Genomic DNA, 20814 nt, shown 5'->3' on the forward strand with positions numbered 1-20814 from the left:
AGATGTCTTCGGCAATATCAATTCGGAGCAACATAGAACAAATGTTAGTATTTCTAATACTTTCTTTTTGGAAAACACAACAGCCTTAGAAGTCTATAATACTATAGAAGGTTTGAAAAACAGCACTCCAGACATCAGTTTCTTAAATATTGAAATCTTAAAACACATATCTGATATTTTACCTCAACCATTATCGTATCTGATAAATAAATCTTTTGAAAATGGTTACTTTCCGGAAAAACTAAATCAAAACTTAGTTTTGCCATTAGTCTATATAAAAATAAAGGATTAAAAAGTGAAATTGAAAATCAAGTTCAGTTTCTCTTTTCATGTAATTAAAGCATAAAAATATCAATAAAACATGTAGAAACAACTAAAATTTGTTAACAAAGTATTAGGTCTTATTTTAATATTCACTGAATATTCTTAAAATAATTATTTTAAATACTGAATATTTTTTTGGCAACAATGGTATTTCTAATATTCAAGAGAAATGTTATTTTATAAGCTATTTATATATTGAGATATTCTTTTCAATTTATTCCCCTAATACTAAAAACATGGATACTGAAATTGTAACATTTTTAGTATTCCATTCTTAATCCAATCTTGAATTTGAATTTATTTTTAATTCTCAAAAGACAAATTACTTTTCTTTCTTGCAATTGAATATAATAGAATTATGATAATTTTTAATAAAATTTTGTACTAATTACTGAATTTATTTCTAATTTAAATCTTTAATATGTTCTCTAACTAAATTTACAATTACTGTAGAAAGTTTTTATTACTGACAGAAAAAAGACGAATGTTTTTAAATGTAAAAAACAAAATGCATTTCCTAAGAATAGTGTTTTTCAATTCTCTAATACGCCCATTAAAAATAATAATAATAAATAAATTAAATTCGTTTACAATAAATTTTCGGATTTATATATGATTCGAAAATTTACTGTTGGCTAAAATGCAATGTAAAAAAGTATCTTATCGTGCAAACTTTCTAGACACAGTCCACACTCAGTGTTAGAGCAAAAACCGGTTAGAACCGCCTCTACATAGAATCGCAGCTTGTCTAAATGTCATCTAACGGATTATTTATTTTTCATAATTGAGACAATTAACAAGAGGTAAGTAATTTCGTTTTTATTCAGTTTTAATATTTGATACTTACATTAAAGTAATCAAATATTGCATAAATGTAATAAACGAAAACATATTTCATAAGTTAGTTGTCAAAATAAAGATACAGGTTAACAGCCACAGTGTCTTGGCCACAGTATTTGTATATCTTGTCTACATAATAGAATTAACAGTTTCTAATATAATATTGCAAATAATTAAAATATTGATAGTAATAAATATATTTAATAATAATAAATTTTTTACTATAAATTAAGATATTTTAATTGTTTAAAATAATGTATCAAATAAATACGACTGCAATAAATTGCTAAAAACTTTTTTTTACCAAAGTCAGAATAAAGCTTTCATTGATAAACACTTTCCTGGTAAGAAGCGAAATTGCTATAGACTTACTAAAAGTTTTTTTCTAATCTAATGACAGTTTATCGACGTATTTCTGCGACAGTTTCTCATCGAACGAGCTTGCTTATCTCATTTTTAGTAATTTTATGAACGTTTTGAAGCTAAGATTTTTTCCTGCATTTCACAACATTCTCCCTTTCAATTTTCACCCTTAAATGTGCCCCAATTTATGTTAACAGTTCTGTCATCAGAAAGCTATCGTTTGTTAACATTGAATTTTTTTTATATTTTACAGTATTACATTAAAATCTCATGCATTTTAAGAGGATCTTATTACAAATATTTCATAATGAAATCTTGATTTAAAAACTGCATTTTACTATATGAGAAAGATTTCTTGATATCAACAAATTAAAATACTTTTTAATCATTTACTAATAGAGAAAATAATCTAAAAATACGTAAATTAACAAGTTGTGTTTCATGTTGAAAATTTTATACTTCAAATGATTTATCATTTTAAATTATTTTTGCACCTGTTATCTGAATAAAATATAATCGATTTGGCACAGAAGTAGCTTGCCAGGTTTTCCATAACGAATTCTTGGGTATCTGGTTGGCACAAGTTAAAACAAAATCAAGAAAATTTCTGCCCAAAAATAGTGAAGTTATAATAAATAAAAGGTGGTCCAATGTTTACAGCTTTCTAAACGTGTAACGATAGGTTTATCGTAATGTTCCCTGTATGGTAATCTTTATTAAAAGAGAAAGATTAACGCTTAAAATAAACGGAAACCTTATTACAAAGTACAGTTGTACTGTATGTATTTGGTTTGCATCCTTTTGTTCTTTGTTATTGTATTTTTAGAAACACTAACTTTAGCATTCTGTTACTTTCGATAGTTTTTTCCTACTAAATTAGTTTTTTTTTTTAATTCTCAACTATAGGGACACTAAGATTTTTTTTTTTTTTATCAAGTCCATCGTGGGTTCGGCCTGGCTTACAATGGGGAAGATGGGACTATTACACATTCGAAACGAATCAACCTCCGAAAAATTCCTGGAGTTTTTCGTCCTGCCAGATTTGGAGGATCAAATTTGACACTTTCCCTTATGTACACGTAACAGCAAGGAAAGGTGTCCGGCTTCTTTTGCCACTATTAGTTGTGTTTTAGCGCTAGTAAAATAAATTTCTTCATCTCTTTTGTAGATATTTAAATTTACATGTATTACGTCACAGTTGATATAAAAGTTTTCTGTAAATCTATATATTGATACGATAGAAATCATCAATTTATTTTCATGAGTTTTTGATACTAAATAATTATACAACTAAACAGAAAAAATGAAGGAAATAACATTAAGTTAATTCGTAGAATTTGTTTATTTGAAGTACCCAGCAGTTGAATTGCATTTATTTATTTAAAAAATAAAAAATTGCAGATGTTACTTGAATCCTATTTTAGGCCTGAATATACAGAGTACAATTCTTTGACTCTGCCGTGAATATTAATAATAATCTTTTACTAAACTATAATCGTAAAATAAAAATATGCTAATTGTATCAATAAAATATTTTAAACATATTTTTGAAGGCAGTCGGGTGATGCGAGACTGTTCGACACATCGAACAACGATCTATAAAATGTCTGAGGTTTCTCTCTGAATTCGCACAATCCTAGGCAATAGCAAATCCAGAAATATTTAAAGGGGGCGGAAAAGAAACAATATACCTTACAAAACTTTTTACTATCTGACTTACCTGGCATTACTCGGAATAAAACCCTCAGAAGGAGGTGCAGCTGTGCTTGCGCACCCCTTAAAAATGCCTCTGCTCCTAGCGTTCTAGGTGCTTACATATTAGTATCAAATGATATGAGTAGCAATGCAAACGTGTTATGTCATTTAGTATAAATTCTGTGGTAATACTATTCACTGAACGAATATATATCTCATGATTTCCTCAACATTAATAATAAATATGTAGAAAAATATTTGTAGCTATTAGATGTAGATATGGTACATGTTTTGCTAAATAAATAAATAACAATTTTTATAAATATTTAATTAAATTGTGAGTAATTAAAATTTTGATGAATTTTCAAATATTCTAATATTAATAACAGTCACAAAAATTAGCATTCTAGAGACATTTGAAGCCTTAAAATTAATTGCATGTAGATGTTAAGACTGTCATCTATTTTCTAGAGAAATTTTTATATACTTGTATACAAAAGAGTGAAAATTTTTCTAAATATTCAAAAAGGGTTAATAGTGACAATCCCAACCACAAACTCAACTGTCCACCAAGATGACTGAAAAATTCGTCCTTCTGTAAAAGAAAAACAGTTTTAAAATAAGCTTTTAAAAGATGGAAATGTATGAGATGATAATCAAATGTTCTGTTGATTTGTTTATTAAACGTGATATCTAGAAAGGTTGCATACGTTACTTAGAATATACAGAGAAAACTCCAAACAAACAATTTAATTTAAAATATTTTGTATAACAACTTTAAATTTATGAGAACCAGTGTTTTGTATTGATTCATGACATTTTGTACCTTTAAACCAGGGCTGTGAAGTCGGAGTCGGTAGATTTTTACGCAACCTCACAGCCCTGCTTTAAACTATTGTCAAACAATTCAAATATAAATATAAAAAATGTTTTATTAAATAATTTCTAGTCCTTTATTTGTCGTAAAGTTAATTTTGTGTATTAAATCTTTCAAATGGTTGTTAACCTATTAGAATTAAATAAGCTATGTTCAAAGAAAAATTCAATATTCAAGATTAGTAGTGGTTTGACACATACTTATCACAAATTTTAATTAAATTAATTTTCTAATCACAAATATGATACATACTGAGCACAAATCTTTAATTTTTATAGATGTTTATGAAAAATATACTTACAATTCATCTTATTGAACGTTGAGGTTTGCTGATTGTTGAAACTTCTTGATTCTGATGAAAAATTACTCCATATTTATACTTACATTTAAAGATATCGAAAAGATGTGGTCGAGAATTATTAATAAAATGTTTGCTAATTTTGTTTTTGTTTTTTTTTTTGTTCTAATATTCGAATAAATTAAAATACGACAATTTGAAATAATATTATAACAATAAGACAAAGTAAAGTAGGGAAATAGTTCAATATAATAATTATTTAATTTATATTTGTTACTTATTTATTAAATACCTATACAACGTATTGATTTTGAAAATATCTATTTTTTGTTCAATTAAGAATTGTTCGTAAGATAGAATATCGCAAAGAGAACAATGCTTTTTAAAATATTTGTGGTAATAACAATTCTTTTTAATATTATCTGATCTTGGACACCCAAGAAGTTCGATGTCTAAATAACTGTAGTTCCAGTTTTTAAAAAGATTTTTTTTTCTATCTATCCACATTTAAATAAAAATATTCGTTATACGTTGTGAAATAATTTAATAAGTTTTGTAAATTACTATGTTCGATCCAGCCAGTTATATCCGATGGTTTTTCGTCTATAAAATTTAATCCATGAATTTTTTTGGTAGTAATTCATCAAAATTCATTTTTATAATGAATCTATTATTTTTTAAAATTTAACAGTTAGACTTAAAAAATCGGTAAGGTTCGACAATTATATGTATGGTTTATATCTGTCATATGATAAACAAAATTTTAAGGAATTACAATCAGAGGTTCGTTATCTGAAAGTTTAATACCAAGTAATATAAATTTAAATGTATAGAAATTAATTAAAATGATAATATTATTGATAATAAGTTAATATTAAATAAATGTAATCGATTATATTATATTTAAAACTAATATAATTATATACATACGATAATATAACTAATACAGATCATCTTACAATTTTATTATGTTTTTAGTTAATTTAATTAAATAAGTTGTTTTTAAAATAAATTACCTTATTGTTGTAAAATTTATTCTTAAAGTTTGTTGATATATAATAATTTACATTGAGGTGAGATGAGTTTATAATTTAAAAAATGTGTATAATCAGAGTTTCATTTATTAAAGTTTAATATTTTTAAATATTTCCTTAATTATAGTTTATCAGGTAAATAAATATTATTTCAAAGAAATAAAGGAATTATGGTTTAATATAAACCATATAGTAATTCAAAGTTTAATGAGTTGGTTTGTTCACACAGTATAAATTCGATTTGAAGAAAGACAATTTTTTAATATTATTATTATTATTATTGCTACTGTACAGTTTGAGTTAAATTCTCATATTATATCTTTTACTTTTATTTCATTTTGGTAACTAAACTTTTTTTAATTTTAAAAACACAAGTTTCATTTCAATTCAATTACAACATAAATTTTAAAAATTATATTTTTATAGATTTCCCATTAACACTTTGACAAAATGGATGAAATAATTGAATATAATCGTGATATAATATCAAAAATAGGAAGACAAGACAACATTTGGTATATCAATGAACATTCTATAAGTCTACGGCCAGTAAAATATATTTATGTACGAAATCTTTTTGTCATTTTCTTATTAAATTATAAAATAATACTAATCCTAATTTTTATTTATATAAAATTACAGAATGCGATGCTAATAGATTTTGAAACATTTCAAGTTAAAGATCGTGAAATTATTTATCGACAGTTGGCCATAAAAACATTACACAGTCCTATAGAAGCTGTAATAGACATTTATATAGATTCTGTTAAAAATTATCAATTATCAGCGAAAGATCAATGGCAAGTTAATTTTACTACCAAAAAATTCATGGATTAAATTTTATAGACGAAAAACCATTGGATATAACTGGCTGGATCGAACATAGTAATTTACAAAACTTATTAAATTATTTCACAACGTATAACGAATTATTTTTATTTAAAGTTGGACAGATTGAAAAAATCTTTTTATTAAATAAAAGCTGGAACTACAATTATTTAGACATCGAACTTCTTGGGTGTCCAAGATCAGATAATATTAAAAAGAATTGTTATTACCACAAATATTTAAAAAAGCATTGTTCTCTTTGCGATATTCTATCTTACGAACAATTCTTAATTGAACAAAAAATAGATATTTTCAAAATCAATACGTTGTATAGGTATTTAATAAATAAGTAACAAATATAAATTAAATAATTATTATATTGAACTATTTCCCTACTTTACTTTGTCTTATTGTTATAATATTATTTCAAATTGTCGTATTTTAATTTATTCGAATATTAGAACAAAAAAAAAAAATTAGCAAACATTTTATTAATAATTCTCGACCACATCTTTTCGATATCTTTAAATGTAAGTATAAATATGGAGTAATTTTTCATCAGAATCAAGAGGTTTCAACAGTCAGCAAACCTCAACGTTCAATAAGATGAATTGTAAGTATATTTTTCATAAACATCTATAAAAATTAAAGATTTGTGTTCAGTATGTATCAAATTTGTGATTAGAAAATTAATTTAATTAAAACTTGTGATTAGTATGTGTCAAACCACTATTACTAATATAAAGTAAAAAATTAAAGCACAATTTATATCTGATACTTTCATAAAAATGTATGAGAATTACTAAAATTTTACCTCATAAACAGGATGTTGATTATAAATAAAACGTTCCATTCTGTCAAAGAATACATTCATTTGAAGATGTCCTTTTCTTAGAAATGAAAGTAATATACAGAGAATGTTATACAAAATCAATGTTTTAACGTAATATCAATTTGAGGCTATTCTGTGTCGTTAAATTTACCTATATTCTTCATAAGTGATTTGTTTTGACAAATTCTTTAAAGAGCGAAGCTACAAAATAATTTTACATTAAAAAATTATACACAAATTATTTAAAAAATTAAAGCATCTGAAAATTCTAACCTTAAATTCTGATTCTGATGGCCATATTGTCGAATAAAGACTTACATCATACGTAATTTCACTAAATTCCAAGTAAATGTATAATGTTCATTATGTAACAATTTTACGGTATAATTTTAATATTTTCAAAATATCAAGATTTTAACTCACTGACAAGGTAGAGGACACTGGCAGTAAGAAATATTCACTTTTCTCATTTTCATCATGCAGCATGCTACCAAAAAAAAAAATTTTAGTTTTGTTACCGTTTTAAAGATATTTAATAAATCTAAATGTAATTTAAATGACATAAAATATTATAAAATAGAATCGCCTCATAGACAGTTTGTTTAAGTATCAAGCAGTTAATAAGCAAGCCAATAATGTAGTTCTTTTCAAATGGATTATGGCAGTATGTTATTGATTTGCTTGCTTAGCTGCTTATTACTTAGAAGCATCCATAATTTTTATCTTTAGTATAATATAATTTTTATAAGTTAAAAATAATAATACCATCTTCTTCCTTAGTCAAATCGCAAAATGTTACGTTTCTGTAAAATTTCAAAGTAGGATCCAAACAACCACATTCTTTTTTAATCAGATCTCTAGTGCATAATGAAAGACATTCCTGTTGAGTGTAAAAGAAAAATCTAATATTTTAGTTTGATTAAAGCTCCAAATAATGACCTTTGCTCAGATGTACTGTACAGTACATTAATTAGCAGATAAGATAATAAAACTTTTTAACTTGTTACCTTTTGACTTTTTATTTTCTTAAAATCATCTTTACCGTAAAGAACACACTTATCTTTAAATGGTTTAGACATTCTTCTGTAAAGATTCTAAAATTTTAAATTTCAAATCTTAACTCATATATTTAAAATACACGCACATATATATTTATTTACAAACCTCTTGAATGGCAAAAGCAGTATCAAATCCAGTACTAATGTCGATGCCTGTTTCTTCTGGATAAGGTCGTTCGTCTGGTGAATGAATTATTACGTGAACTCCCATTTTAGATGTTATTGATAAATACTCTTCTATCTGAACGTTTAGAGTTAAAGATAACCCTAACAGAAATAACCAGTAATTACTTTTAGAATAAATTAAAATTTGTAAAAATATTTCTTACCAGAGAAGGGATTCGTAGATCTAGAAATCAATTTTTCGTTTCCATCATCTATAAATTTCTTTCTTTTCCTTCTCCCCATATCTTCTTGTCCTCTAGAATTCATCCAACGTCCATTAAAAGTATAACAGCTGCCATATGTAAAACTTTCCAAAGGAGTAAAGCTTCTGCAAAGAATAATATCAATTCAAAAAATATATTTACAAGTACATTTCGCCCCAATGGTTGAATGGATAACACCACTGAAGGTCGTGGGTTCGCGTTTCGCCAACGCGCTAGCCGCATGGAGTTTTATGGTTTTCTTCGCTTGAATAACAGTTAAATAAGGACGCGTTTCTCATAGAAAATCCTCCAGTCTATTCCTCTCGGCAGATCGCTCACGTATTGCATTGCCTTTTCCCATTAATCCTACGTTCGAATTGTTATTTGTAGATGGTCGAAGCAGTGAAGCGTAAGCCTCTCGCTATGGTCACCTGGGATCAACTCCCAGAAATTTTTTAGGACAATCCGTCCCGCATATACTGTATTGGGCTCCGTCCCTCGCCACCCGGCCGCCCTCATTATGAGCCTGGCCAAACTCGCGGTTGGTATATTAAAGGCCTTCTCATTGCCGATAGGGCGGAAATAGCTAAAAATAATGATTCTTTGCATCATTGATGAAATTATTTTTAAAAAATAAACTCAAATTATTTATTAAAAACGATATAATTCTTACGAAGCATCACATTTTTCTCCATCAAAAGTACATTCTTCAATCATGTCTTCTATCTGGTGACTCATTTTTTTTATTTTCCAATCTTCAAATCTCGAGAAAGTATTCGTGAATGCAAGTAATTTTTGATGATATAATGTCATTTCTCTTTTCGAAGAATTACTGCATGTTGCAAATTTAAAGACAAATTCCTATATCAAGTAATGATAAATTATGATAAATTTATTAATAGATATAATAATAAGTTTGAATATAATATCGTATATACCGGTTTATTCTCAATATCTGAAGAACTTTCATGTATGATACGTAAATACTCGCAAGATTTTCGCTTAGATTTACACACGTCTTTATGGAGTTCCGATACTCTCATTCTAGAATAGAAAAATAATTAATTTATAATATTATTTCTAAAGTTTTTTGCTAGGCTTACCTATTTGAATTGCAAATTGTTACAGCTGGAAAAAATAGTTCACCTTCATTCTCTACTTCTAGATTAACAACAACAGGATATTCGAAGAAATTCGTTAGAAATTTATAACTGGAATATGTGAAACCTGATAAACCTCCAAATACAATAATTAACCAAAAAATTTTGATATTTCTGTGTTTTTCTTTAATACTAGGATAGTTCAAAAAAAATATTTCACTGCATTTTTTTCGAGATAACTTTTTCTTATTTTTTGATGAATTTTCCCACGCAATAATATAAGGTGGTTTTGTATTAGATCTTTTTTCATAAGATTTCATTTTTAAGGATTTCTAGCAGCTCTAAATTATCTATTAGTAGAAATAAAACTGAAAAAGATATGTAAGTTAACATACGATATGATTGGTTGAACGAGAAATTCTATCAACCAATCACCATGCATTTAAATAACATTTTGAATTCATAATGAAAGAGTTTGTTATCGGAAATCGTTATTTTTTTATCTCTAATTTTTTCCTATTTTTTCAACTTAAAAAATTATCAGTTTCATTTTTTTTAATTATGAAAGGTGTTAATTACTTTTACTGAGATTATGATTATATAAAATACAATAAAAGATTGTCAAGATGGAATTAAACTCGACCTTATGCCTTTTGATAACTTAATTTGAAATATTTAAATATTACTAAAGAATCCAATAGGTTATTATTTCATTTATTATGGAGAGTTTTATAAATATAATATAAAATTCTATCGTCAATAACAAGAATGTACATTTTTTTATTGTTGACTCTTGCCACCCTGTGGGTATTAAGAAAGCATTTTTTTTTTTTTTTGAATTTTACCTTCATGGGTTCGGTCAGAATGGGGCCGGCTAGGTGATGAGAGATGGGGCCCGACATTTCCAGGACAGACTACCCCGAAAAATTTCTGGGAATGGTCGCCCATATTTGTGGTTCCCTGGATAGGTAGACTGATTCCTTAACCGCTTCGACCCAACAAAAATATACTATTAAAATATTGAGAAACAGACTCTTTTCTAAAACTGTTATCCTGTTTAATTAAAAGAGACTATATCTTTTATAGAATTTTTTCTGTGTTTTATTTGTTTTGTTAAAAGTTCTCCAGATAACTTTAAACTTTCCACTTTCAAGACTTCCATTGTCCTTGAAATCAGTACATTCAATAAAGTAAATTTCTGAACCTTTTAAGAAAAAAATCTATATAAATTTGCAAAGTGGATTTCGAGGGCCGTGCGTTTTAGAGCAACTACATTTATGATCTCTAAAATGCGTGCCAAATGACTTGAAAGTAGGAAAACACCTTTCTTTTACATTATTGTTGGAAAATGAATAGTTTATTCTTAATAATAATAATAATAATAACAAATGCAACTATATAATCGATATATTTCGAGTTCATTAAGAAGTAGTTATGAGTAATGTATAGACCAGGCCTGGCCAATATGCGGCCCGCGGGCGGAATCTGGCCCGTCTAATGAATTTATGCGGCCCGCGATTAATCTTTCAATATTGGCTACTCAAGTCCGAATAGCTCGATGAAAAATTCTGACGCCTAAAAAAAAAAAACAAAAAAAAAAAGTCAACAACTCACTGTGCGTTTAGAGTTAACCCTCTGTTACAAATCTCTTAATTAAGTACTGAGTAGAATGTTGGTAAAGCATGCTAATGTAAAAAATGTAGTCTATCTGTAATCTCTATGTACAATTTAGTCTCTACAGGGTGACACCACAATGAGATCTCGCACCACCTCAAAATCTTGCTAGGGCAGCCTCTGGTTCGATTCGTGAAAAAAGTTTTCTTTCCAATTCGGCCCAGGGGCAAAAGCTATTGGCCACCCCTGGTATAGACTAAACTTTTCAGATTATAGAACTACTTAAACTTACATTATCTACTACTTAAATGCTGATTCTTCTGTATTTTTATTACAAATTATTATTTACTATTTATTGTTATTTATTAATTAATAATTATGAACTTTAAAGAAACACATAGTTGTAAATTCGCTGAATAAATTAAAGACCCCAATGTGAGCCTTTGAGGGTAAATCTCTTAAAGGAGACCACCGAATGACCCAAGCGGAATGACGTCAGTCTACTGTTATGTGTTTGTTTGTTAAGGTATGGCAACGCAACATTTGGGCGATCTGCCTAGGAGGATGCCTTCTGGAAGGTCTTTTATGGGAAACTGGCCCCCTATGCAGAACAAGCGATTCATGTAAAACTGGAAAATAGTGATTCTGAAAAAGAAGAACCCAAAGAATTTGTCTACAGATTTCAGTAACGAAAATATTTTTATAAACGTTTTATTTCTGTGACAAAATGCATTTACGTTTGATGTTTATGAATAGATTTATTGCAGTATACATACGAGTATATCTAATTCAAAATAATTCGTAGGTCCACCAGTGGCCAAGCGGTCTTCTGTTCCCTAAACACTGGTAGTTGGTCGTGGGTTTGCATCCGGCCAACAGGCTGGCCACGTGAGATTTTCCGGGTTTTCTTCACGTTAGTAACACCTAAATAGAAGCCAATTTTCTTTGAAATATCTCTCGGAAGGATTTTCCTCTTCGGTAGATCGCCGATGTATCGCGTTGCCGTAACCAAATAAACCAAACCAATCTATGATAAAAATATATTTTAAAGTTTAAATATCGCATTAAGAGATGTGATATTCAATTCGCGTAATAAAATAAATAATATTAATTATATTTTGTTATTATAATAGAAAGCTTTACCACCCTCGTGCTTCCTTTTTAAAAGCGAATCAGAAAACAGGCTCTAGCTACAATAGCGCGCCCATTAACGTATGGGTATACTCAGCCATAGCCGGAGGGCATCTCTTTCTCAGAGTTTTATGTTGTTCGACGGAAAATATGTTTGTTCGACGGCCGGATAGCCTAGAGTAAAAGTGGAAGCCTACTGCTCATGGAGAACTAGGATCAAATCCGGACTGAGTCGAAAAATTTCAGTGAATTTTTTGGGAAGTGATCCGTCTGGATATGTTGGATCCTGACCATCAATGTGGGCATGGCCGAGTCCGCAATGGAATTGCTAAAAAAGACCCTCTTAGTTCCCATAGGATGGAAAGTTATATATTTTTCGTTCTATAGCTGTATAATGTCTCTAAGAAATTAGGCCGTGGAGTCTGAAAAGTATTGATCCTGGCATCCATTTTTAAAGTCATACTCATTTTATAAGAAAATAAATTAATTGTAAAGTACTTAGTATGAAAGCAAGTATACTCAGTATTCGTTTTAGCAATACAAACTCAGAAGCGATCTCCCATCAACACTCCCTGGATTTGTGTCTACTGAATATTTTTCTAGAAAGTGTTAAGAAATTATGCATTTAAAATCAAACTACCGCGCGCAGCGCATTTTTATGTCAATAATCCAAAATATATACTGACCGGATAATCGATACAGTTACGACGTTAGTCTACAGCTTTGGGGAACTCTGGATCGAATCATTTTTCAGGGGTAGACACCACCTGAAAAATTCTTGTGGTCGAAAAACCACAAGAATTTTTCAGGTGGTGTCTACCCCTGAAAAATTCCCGGTTGTGTCGGGTCCGTTTCTAATCACCCAACTGTTCCTTTATGGACTTGACCAAACCTACGATGGGCTTGAAAAGGTTGAAAAAAAACACAAAATTAATGTTGTTTGTAATTCTAAAATGCATAGCATAATTCAATAAGTTTCGGTATTAATTTTTGACTTATAAATTTAGCTAATATAATTTATTTATTCATATTTATGTAAGATTGGTTAAAATGATCGATAGTTATTTTCTTCCTAATGAACTATCCATCATTGGAACACGCATTATTCTGTTGATCGATTTAATTAATTATTTCAGAAATATCAAACACTGTCGAATAGAAAGTTTGTTTATAAATATTTGAGAAGATAAAACAATATATCATAAAATTATTGACATAAAGAATAAAATGTGACATTATTCATTTATACGTGAAAACTAAGAACTTTTTACAATCAAAATTAATTTATCATTTTAGTTTTTCATATTTATTTGCGAATTAATCTAAATATCATTTATCATTTTCCTATAGATTTGCGTCGTTCAAATTTAAAACATTTAATTTTATGTTTAGAAATGTTAATTTCAATGATAGAATATGAATTTATTAACTTATAATTTTAAGTAGATTATTATGTAATATTATTATTGCAAATAAATTGTGTAAAAGTTTACTATTAATTTCATACTATAAATTTATAATGAAATTTTTGTATGTAAATATTAAAGTTTGATAACTTAAAAAAATACAACGACGAACGCGCCTCTGGTGCTAATTATAAGAATCTTTTAACATGTGCTTTTGTATTTCGTGTTGGTACTTGTCAACATAATGATATAAACTTAATAAGTATATTCTAGTCGTTAAATAAGCTTTAAAATGATTAAAATTGTCAACTTTGCAAGATTTTGTTGTCCTTCCGAAATATCAAAAGGTTTGTGGAAGTAATGTTTTATTATTATTAATATTTTAATTATTAATTTTGTAGAAATTTAGTATTTCGGATATTTACGGAGAATAAAATATTGTCTATAGATAATTTATTGATAATTATTTGTTTATTTTTAGGAATTTATAATTCATTGTTGAAAACGTGTGAAAGGAATATGTATACAGTAAGTAATGAATGATAATGTGAAAGAAAGTTTCTTGATAAATATTACATGAAAAAACAAAATTCTGATTACAGATTGCAGTCGAAGGGAATATTGGAAGTGGAAAAACAACGTTATTACAATATTTCTCAAACTTTCCAAGCACTACAGTAAACGAAAGAAAATTTTATTTTGAATTTAATTAATATTCAATCCACATAATTTTAAAGATGATTAACCTTAAGTTTCTAAATTCAACACTTATATGACTGGTGAGTTCTCTGTTGAGTCCCTCCGTTGAACGATTTGACATCACATTTTATAGAAAAAAGAAACATTTGCATTGAAAGGATGCATTTTATGATAACCAACTTAATTAAGAAGGCAACAATTTTGTGGCTTTTTGCTAAATAATTAAAGTTACTCACTTAACTCTTATTGGCCCTAATCAAATTTTGAATGAATTCATGGAGGTAGCTTATTTCTGAAAAAAGCTTAATATTTCAATATTGACCAAATTATCCAACATAATCATGCAATCACATGTTTTATCATATGCAGATTGTTCATTAACATGTTTGCTATTACAGTGTTCATAGCAAGAGTGAATCAATAGTTTCTATAAGCAAAATATACTTGTTTTATGGAAGCTGCCGTGTTAGTTTGTTGAATACTCACTGGTGAACTATGCTGATGTCACAGTTCAATGGACAACTCAATGGTCTATTTAGAAATGTCATTTTCTCACTGTTGAGCCAGTCGTTGAATATAGAAATGTATCTAATGTAATTATATTTTAAAATCCTTTATAACTAATATGCATGTGCATGTATAATAGTCTTAAGTGCTTACAAAGTACAGATAAAAAAAAGGGGGTTTCAAAAATTATCAGTTTGATAACTATGGAAGCATGTATGCTTTAAGCACATGCTACCATCATTTTGATGCCATGTTTGATTAAGCAGTGATTAGCACATCATTTACAAATGTGCTGTCTGTGTTTCAGTTTGTATTAAAAACAAAAATCATATCATATTTTTATGCATCATTGGTGGTGTTATAATAGATAAAACAGGAAATCAATTGTGACTTTGAAAATCAATTGTGATTTGTTAGTAGTTGTGCTTCCTTAATCAGATATGACATTGAAATGATGGTAATGTGTTTACTTAAACAAATAGTGCCATCTGTAGTTATAAAACTGTTTTTTAATCATTACTAATTTATTCTTTATATGCATATGAGAGCTGCCAATTAAGTTATTAAAACAACATTTTTTAAGAAAATAGAATTTTTTTTTCAAATCAGTCATGTGTGATTATTTTTATGAAGCCACTCAAATTATTCAAAACTTTTTGTCAAATCTTTAGAAATCATATTCTGTCTGTAGAATTATTTTTCTGGATGTGTTACTCTGACTGTTCGAAAGCACAAATGATTCATCTTCATGGAATCATCTTCCATGTAGGATTCTTTGAGTCTTTTAACAAATCAAAATTCACAAAGCATGATGTTCCAGTATTTCAGTCCTATCTATAAAGAATATCCTTAACTTTGGTGATTGATAGTGAACATTATTACGGTATGCAGAATGATTGGCAATTCTTGCAATAGCTCAAGCTCATTCCATTGTGCAGCTGGGCTCTAGAAATTTCCTATAAATAATTAGGATTAACTGTTTGTTCACCTGGTATGCTGTGTGATATCATATATCTAACCTTTCATATGCAATAATCATAACCTTGATATTTTTACTCTGTAACTTCTTGAATCAGTGAATCAAATTTCTTCACTTATTTGACTGCCTTTTAAGCCTTACTTCATACAACTGGGTTCAGATTTCATTTACAGCAATAATTTGATTAAGAAAAGTATCTTTTTTTTGTAATGCTGCAAATGATTTTGGGCAATAGCACATTGTTGCCATTATTTCACTTCAGTGAAATGATGTGGAACAGCAAGATGTAATCTTTAGCATTTTCAATAACTGTGCAATTTTTTGAGAGTACATCCTACCTATAAAGTTTTCACAGGATTCTTTATCTATCTGTAAATTTTATTCTAAAAGAGAAATTTGAAATTAATTTGGAAAGCTTTATTCTCCACTGGTCTTTCAGATTGCAGTTGATTAGATGTATTATTGCAACTATTTTGAATAATTCCATCCATCTTATAACAATTCTGAAAGACATTGCCTGGTTTCCACATACTTCCTGCAGTTCTTTAAAACAATTTTTACCAAGGAAAATCAGGATTTTTATCAAGCTTCTATGTTCTAATCTTGTAACATTTTCTTAAAGCAAAGAAAAATATAAGATTTGTTTGTTGTTGTGGAAATAGAAAAATGCAATTACATGTACAATTACATCACTTGACAGAAATTGTACTAATGTGTAGTAGCTTTTACAATAATTGTAGTTGATACTTGCTGTATTGAATGAATGTGTTCATGTGCTACATGAGTTTATTTAATATGATTTAATGACACATTCCATTTATTATTGTCTTTCCTTATTCATGTTTTCAAAAATATTTTAATAGAGATTTATCGGTATTACTGATTATTTTGTCAATTCTTGCCTTTTTTTGGAATATTTTGTGTTATGGAAGAGTTTCCATTGCTCACTTACAAAACAATACTTCTATCCTTTCACTATAACCATGGAAACACTATCATTTTGATTTGAAGAATTTTCCATTGAAAAATGCAAACAGTTAAGAAATATGTGAAATAATTTAAAAATTTTATTTAAATTTATTTCATTTCTTTCTTCCTGAAATGAATGCTGTAAATAAGGACTACTTTTTGTGCATGGGATAGTAAGAATACGTTAAAATGGTGATACATAAAATTCTGTGTAAGCTCAGAATATTTTTAGTTTCAAGATAGCAGGAAGTGACAATATAAACTCTTGGCAAAAATATAATTTTATCAACAATTAAGTTATTGCCATGATTTAATTGATAGCTCTTGTTGAATTTGAAAATATAAGTTGTATTGGTTATCCTTAAAGTTATATTTAGACTTATTTTATATATGAAGTAATTTTATTTTAAATGTTACAATTATTTGAAAAATTGTTATTGTTTTATAATTGAATATAACAATTTGTTTTTTTATTAGGTCATTCAAGAACCTGTGGAAAGATGGAGAAATATAAATGGTTATAATTTATTGGTAATTACATAAAAATTTCATATCAAACCTCTATATATATGAAAACCTAAGTATGATTTATTTATTTGAATAAAAGATATTTAGTTATAGTTAATTTCTCTATGAATTTTTTAATAATATGGTTTTGTTATATTTTATTTTCAATGTGATTTTGAAAAAAAGAAATTTTCTTGTAGTAATTAGTAACTTGTCCCATTCATATTTAACATAGAATAGCATATCTGCATTCTTTAAAAGAACTATAATATTTTCTAATATGTATGTTTACAGTAGACCCCCCTATAACGCTTAGATACGTTCCACGCTAACCGAAAATTACGTTGTAGGAACGATTAAATACATGAGCCAATCGCAGCCCGATAGGTGGGAACTTTACGGACTAAGGCTGTTCGAAAGGTTTTCTTCTATAAAATTAACCGATTCTAGACTAATTCGACTCAACATTTCCAAAACACGTATAATTTTTTGGGANTACAATAAATTGAATGAAAAATATGGTTAAACAATAAGCCAACTATATATACATATGCACAGATAACGCGGAGAACAAAAGTGACAGCAGTGTTTTAGAAACGTTTATTTTCTTCAAACCGTCAGAAACTTCGTCATAACCAACAACAGCAAATGCAGTTTCTTTTCCACTTATTAAATACAAAATTCAGTCTACTATAACGATCCGATTATATATCATTTCTACATGAATAAATATACAGATAAATAATAACAAATAAACTACATTATAAATGGTATCAAGATATGAAGCATATGGAACTTTGAAGCTATTGAATTTCTGTTGATATGTTTTATATCTGTATATATATAGATAAGAATAGACGTGTTTGTGCCTATATTTCACTCTGTGCACTATGGTGCTTGCGTCTCGATAGTTATAAGGGTGTAAGAGAAGTGGGAGTTGAAAGTGGTTGACTTCGAAAATGTGTGACGCTTCAATGAGAATGTTCCAGTTTTTTCTAGAAAGTTCCAGAACCTAGAGGTGAAATTTGGTACACAGTTAGGGTACATCATGAAAACGCACACTAAGAAGGGATTTTTCGAAATTTCTCCACAAGAGGGAGAGGGAGAGCATTAAGGCTTAACCTGAAGAATGGCTTCTACTATACTATTTTAGTGCAACTTTTTATTTTCAACAACGTTTAGTCTTCATTAAGTACTTAGAGGTATTAAATTTATAACATTTCAGACATTGTTATAAATATTTTTTATATATTTTGATTTTTTAACCAAATGTTCGAACTGTTTTAAATTCAAATTTCTTTTTGCATATTGGTTCAATTATAACGATTGTAAATGTTCCAGAAAATTTATCAAATTAAAAACAGTTTGTTTGATTCTCAGCAATTGTCATCATTCTCAGTGGTAGGTGTTAAATAACAATTACTATGGTTGTTGAAATATTGAATGTAAATAGGGTTTGCTTGCAAAATCCGCGAGTGAAGCCGCGGGTAATAGCTAGTTACTAAATATAATGGTAATAACATAAGCAGCAGCATAATTAAAATGACATATTTTAAATTACATTATCATATGCACAGCCTACATATATTTATATTTAATTATTTATTTTTAGTTTTGTAATTGCATTATATTTTGTAAAAGTAAAATATTTTAGTACTTTTTATTGTAATTTTGTTAGTTTTTAAATCAGCTCTGACAAGATTTTAAAAGTAAATTTAGCGTATTGTTTTAGCATTGGAGGGATATTGATGTATGTAAGCTGTGCTCACAAAAAATTGTTTTGGTTAACACTAACTACAAGGCTATTGTTTTAATAATAAAGTTTTGAAATATTGCACAAAAATTTTATGGAGTATCATTTTAATGTCATCCTCTCCAGTGGTGTAACCTGATGAAGTCTGCACTACCATATCTCCTATTTATACTACTGTACTGTATACACATAATACTTTTAAATTAATGTTTTTAAATTAATCACTCATACATCATTCTTATCATATTTTTCTTTATTTTATGAATTATCATAAACTCTAACAAAAAAAAAAGACCATTAGAAATGTTTGTAGAAATGAGAGAAAGGCAATATATGATTAATTACTGAAAGTAAATTTAAACAACTTAAAGTTTGTCAAGTTTTAGCAAGTGATACTGTATATGATAAAGTTTCATCAAAAAACTCTTTGATTTTCCACTGGATATAGATGACAGTAAATTGAAACAATATTCAGATGTGTGTATTTTATCAGAGTTAAAATGTTTACATTTTAACTCTGATAAAATACATCTGATAAAAAATCATCAATACATTTTAACTCTGATAGAATGTTTACATTTTAACTCTGAATGCATGAAAAATTTAGATACTGAGCAAATTATATTAAAATATAAGGTATCATTTATAATTATTGTCAGGTAAAAATCAGTTTTGTTTATTAGAATCTGCCTTGGCCTAAAAACATTTTGCTCAATGCTGTCAATTTGAATTATTTTTCTAATTTGTCTGATTACGTTAGAGAAAAAGGAAATAATATATTTAAATATCTTAGGATTAAAGTTTCTAATTTTTAATGGTTAGTTTTTGGTTAATGCTTGCTTTTTATTGTATATCAGGATTATCTTAAAATTAAATAACTAAAATTGTTTAATATCGAGCATCATATCTAATTAGAAAAAAGTTTTTGACTAACTTATCTATTATCAAGTTTCAATTGAATATGGAAAGAAATTTTATTTAAATCTGATGCTGGATATTAAAGATTTCAGGTTCTTAATTTTGCTGAACTCATCCAATTATTACATGTATTAATTTATCTGTTAACTCGAAATGTAAGATTAAAAATACATTAACTCACCATTAATTTTTTAAATTATTAAGTTAATTGTGATTAAAACTTTCAATTATTAAACAATTTCAACAAAGAAATTACAGTAGAGCATCGATTATCCGACTCAATTGGGAACACAGGTTGGTCGGATAACCGGAAAAAAATGAAAAAAATACATTATTAGTATAGTATATTAGTATATCCCATGTAATTAGTATATTAGTATATCCCATGTAATTAGTATATTAGTATATTGCTATTAACCAACTTTGCATTGAATTTTCATAGATGTTAAACCTAACAAATTTTTTTTAAAAATAATAATCGTCGCTATTGTATTGTTAAAAATTATTTTTAAATTATTTTATTGCTCACAAAACAAACAACCACTCATAATTAGAAAATTAAGTCTTGTTTAAATACTGGCAGCCCTTTAACGGTTGAACTGTGTTGCCAGCTAAAACACACAAAAATTTAACAAAAATAATATTAAAGTAGCCAAGACATAGCCAAATATTGTAGTGCCACATCACTAGCGGACATTTGAAATTTGCCGACTA

General features: G+C 27.7%; 2 protein-coding genes across 2 annotated transcripts in view; one reads left to right on the forward strand and one right to left on the reverse strand.

Moving 5' to 3' along the window:
- Positions 1 to 3620: 3620 nt before the first annotated feature.
- LOC111638821 (acid-sensing ion channel 4-like) lies at positions 3621 to 9937 on the reverse strand. Its single transcript, XM_023384570.1, has 13 exons — positions 9838 to 9937; positions 9621 to 9753; positions 9456 to 9561; positions 9191 to 9378; positions 8479 to 8642; positions 8256 to 8416; positions 8099 to 8185; positions 7857 to 7971; positions 7515 to 7578; positions 7365 to 7425; positions 7243 to 7292; positions 7074 to 7149; positions 3621 to 3817 (listed from the first exon to the last, which is right to left on the reverse strand). The coding sequence occupies exons 1-13, from the start codon at positions 9935 to 9937 to the stop codon at positions 3683 to 3685; spliced, it is 1440 nt and encodes a 479-aa protein (XP_023240338.1). The 3' UTR covers positions 3621 to 3682.
- Positions 9938 to 13945: 4008 nt separating this feature from the next.
- LOC111638830 (thymidine kinase 2, mitochondrial-like) overlaps positions 13946 to 20814 on the forward strand; it is a 17791-nt gene continuing 10922 nt past the window's right edge. The window contains exons 1-4 of the mRNA XM_023384582.1: positions 13946 to 14115; positions 14250 to 14296; positions 14371 to 14445; positions 17400 to 17453. Coding sequence (XP_023240350.1) covers positions 14061 to 14115; positions 14250 to 14296; positions 14371 to 14445; positions 17400 to 17453 — 231 coding nt within the window. The 5' untranslated portion in view covers positions 13946 to 14060. The remainder of the gene's footprint in view (positions 14116 to 14249; positions 14297 to 14370; positions 14446 to 17399; positions 17454 to 20814) is intronic.

This window comes from Centruroides sculpturatus, unplaced genomic scaffold, assembly GCF_000671375.1.
Source record: "Centruroides sculpturatus isolate CEXI.00-Female unplaced genomic scaffold, Cexi_2.0 scaffold1154, whole genome shotgun sequence".
NCBI classification, from domain to species: Eukaryota; Metazoa; Arthropoda; class Arachnida; order Scorpiones; family Buthidae; genus Centruroides; species Centruroides sculpturatus.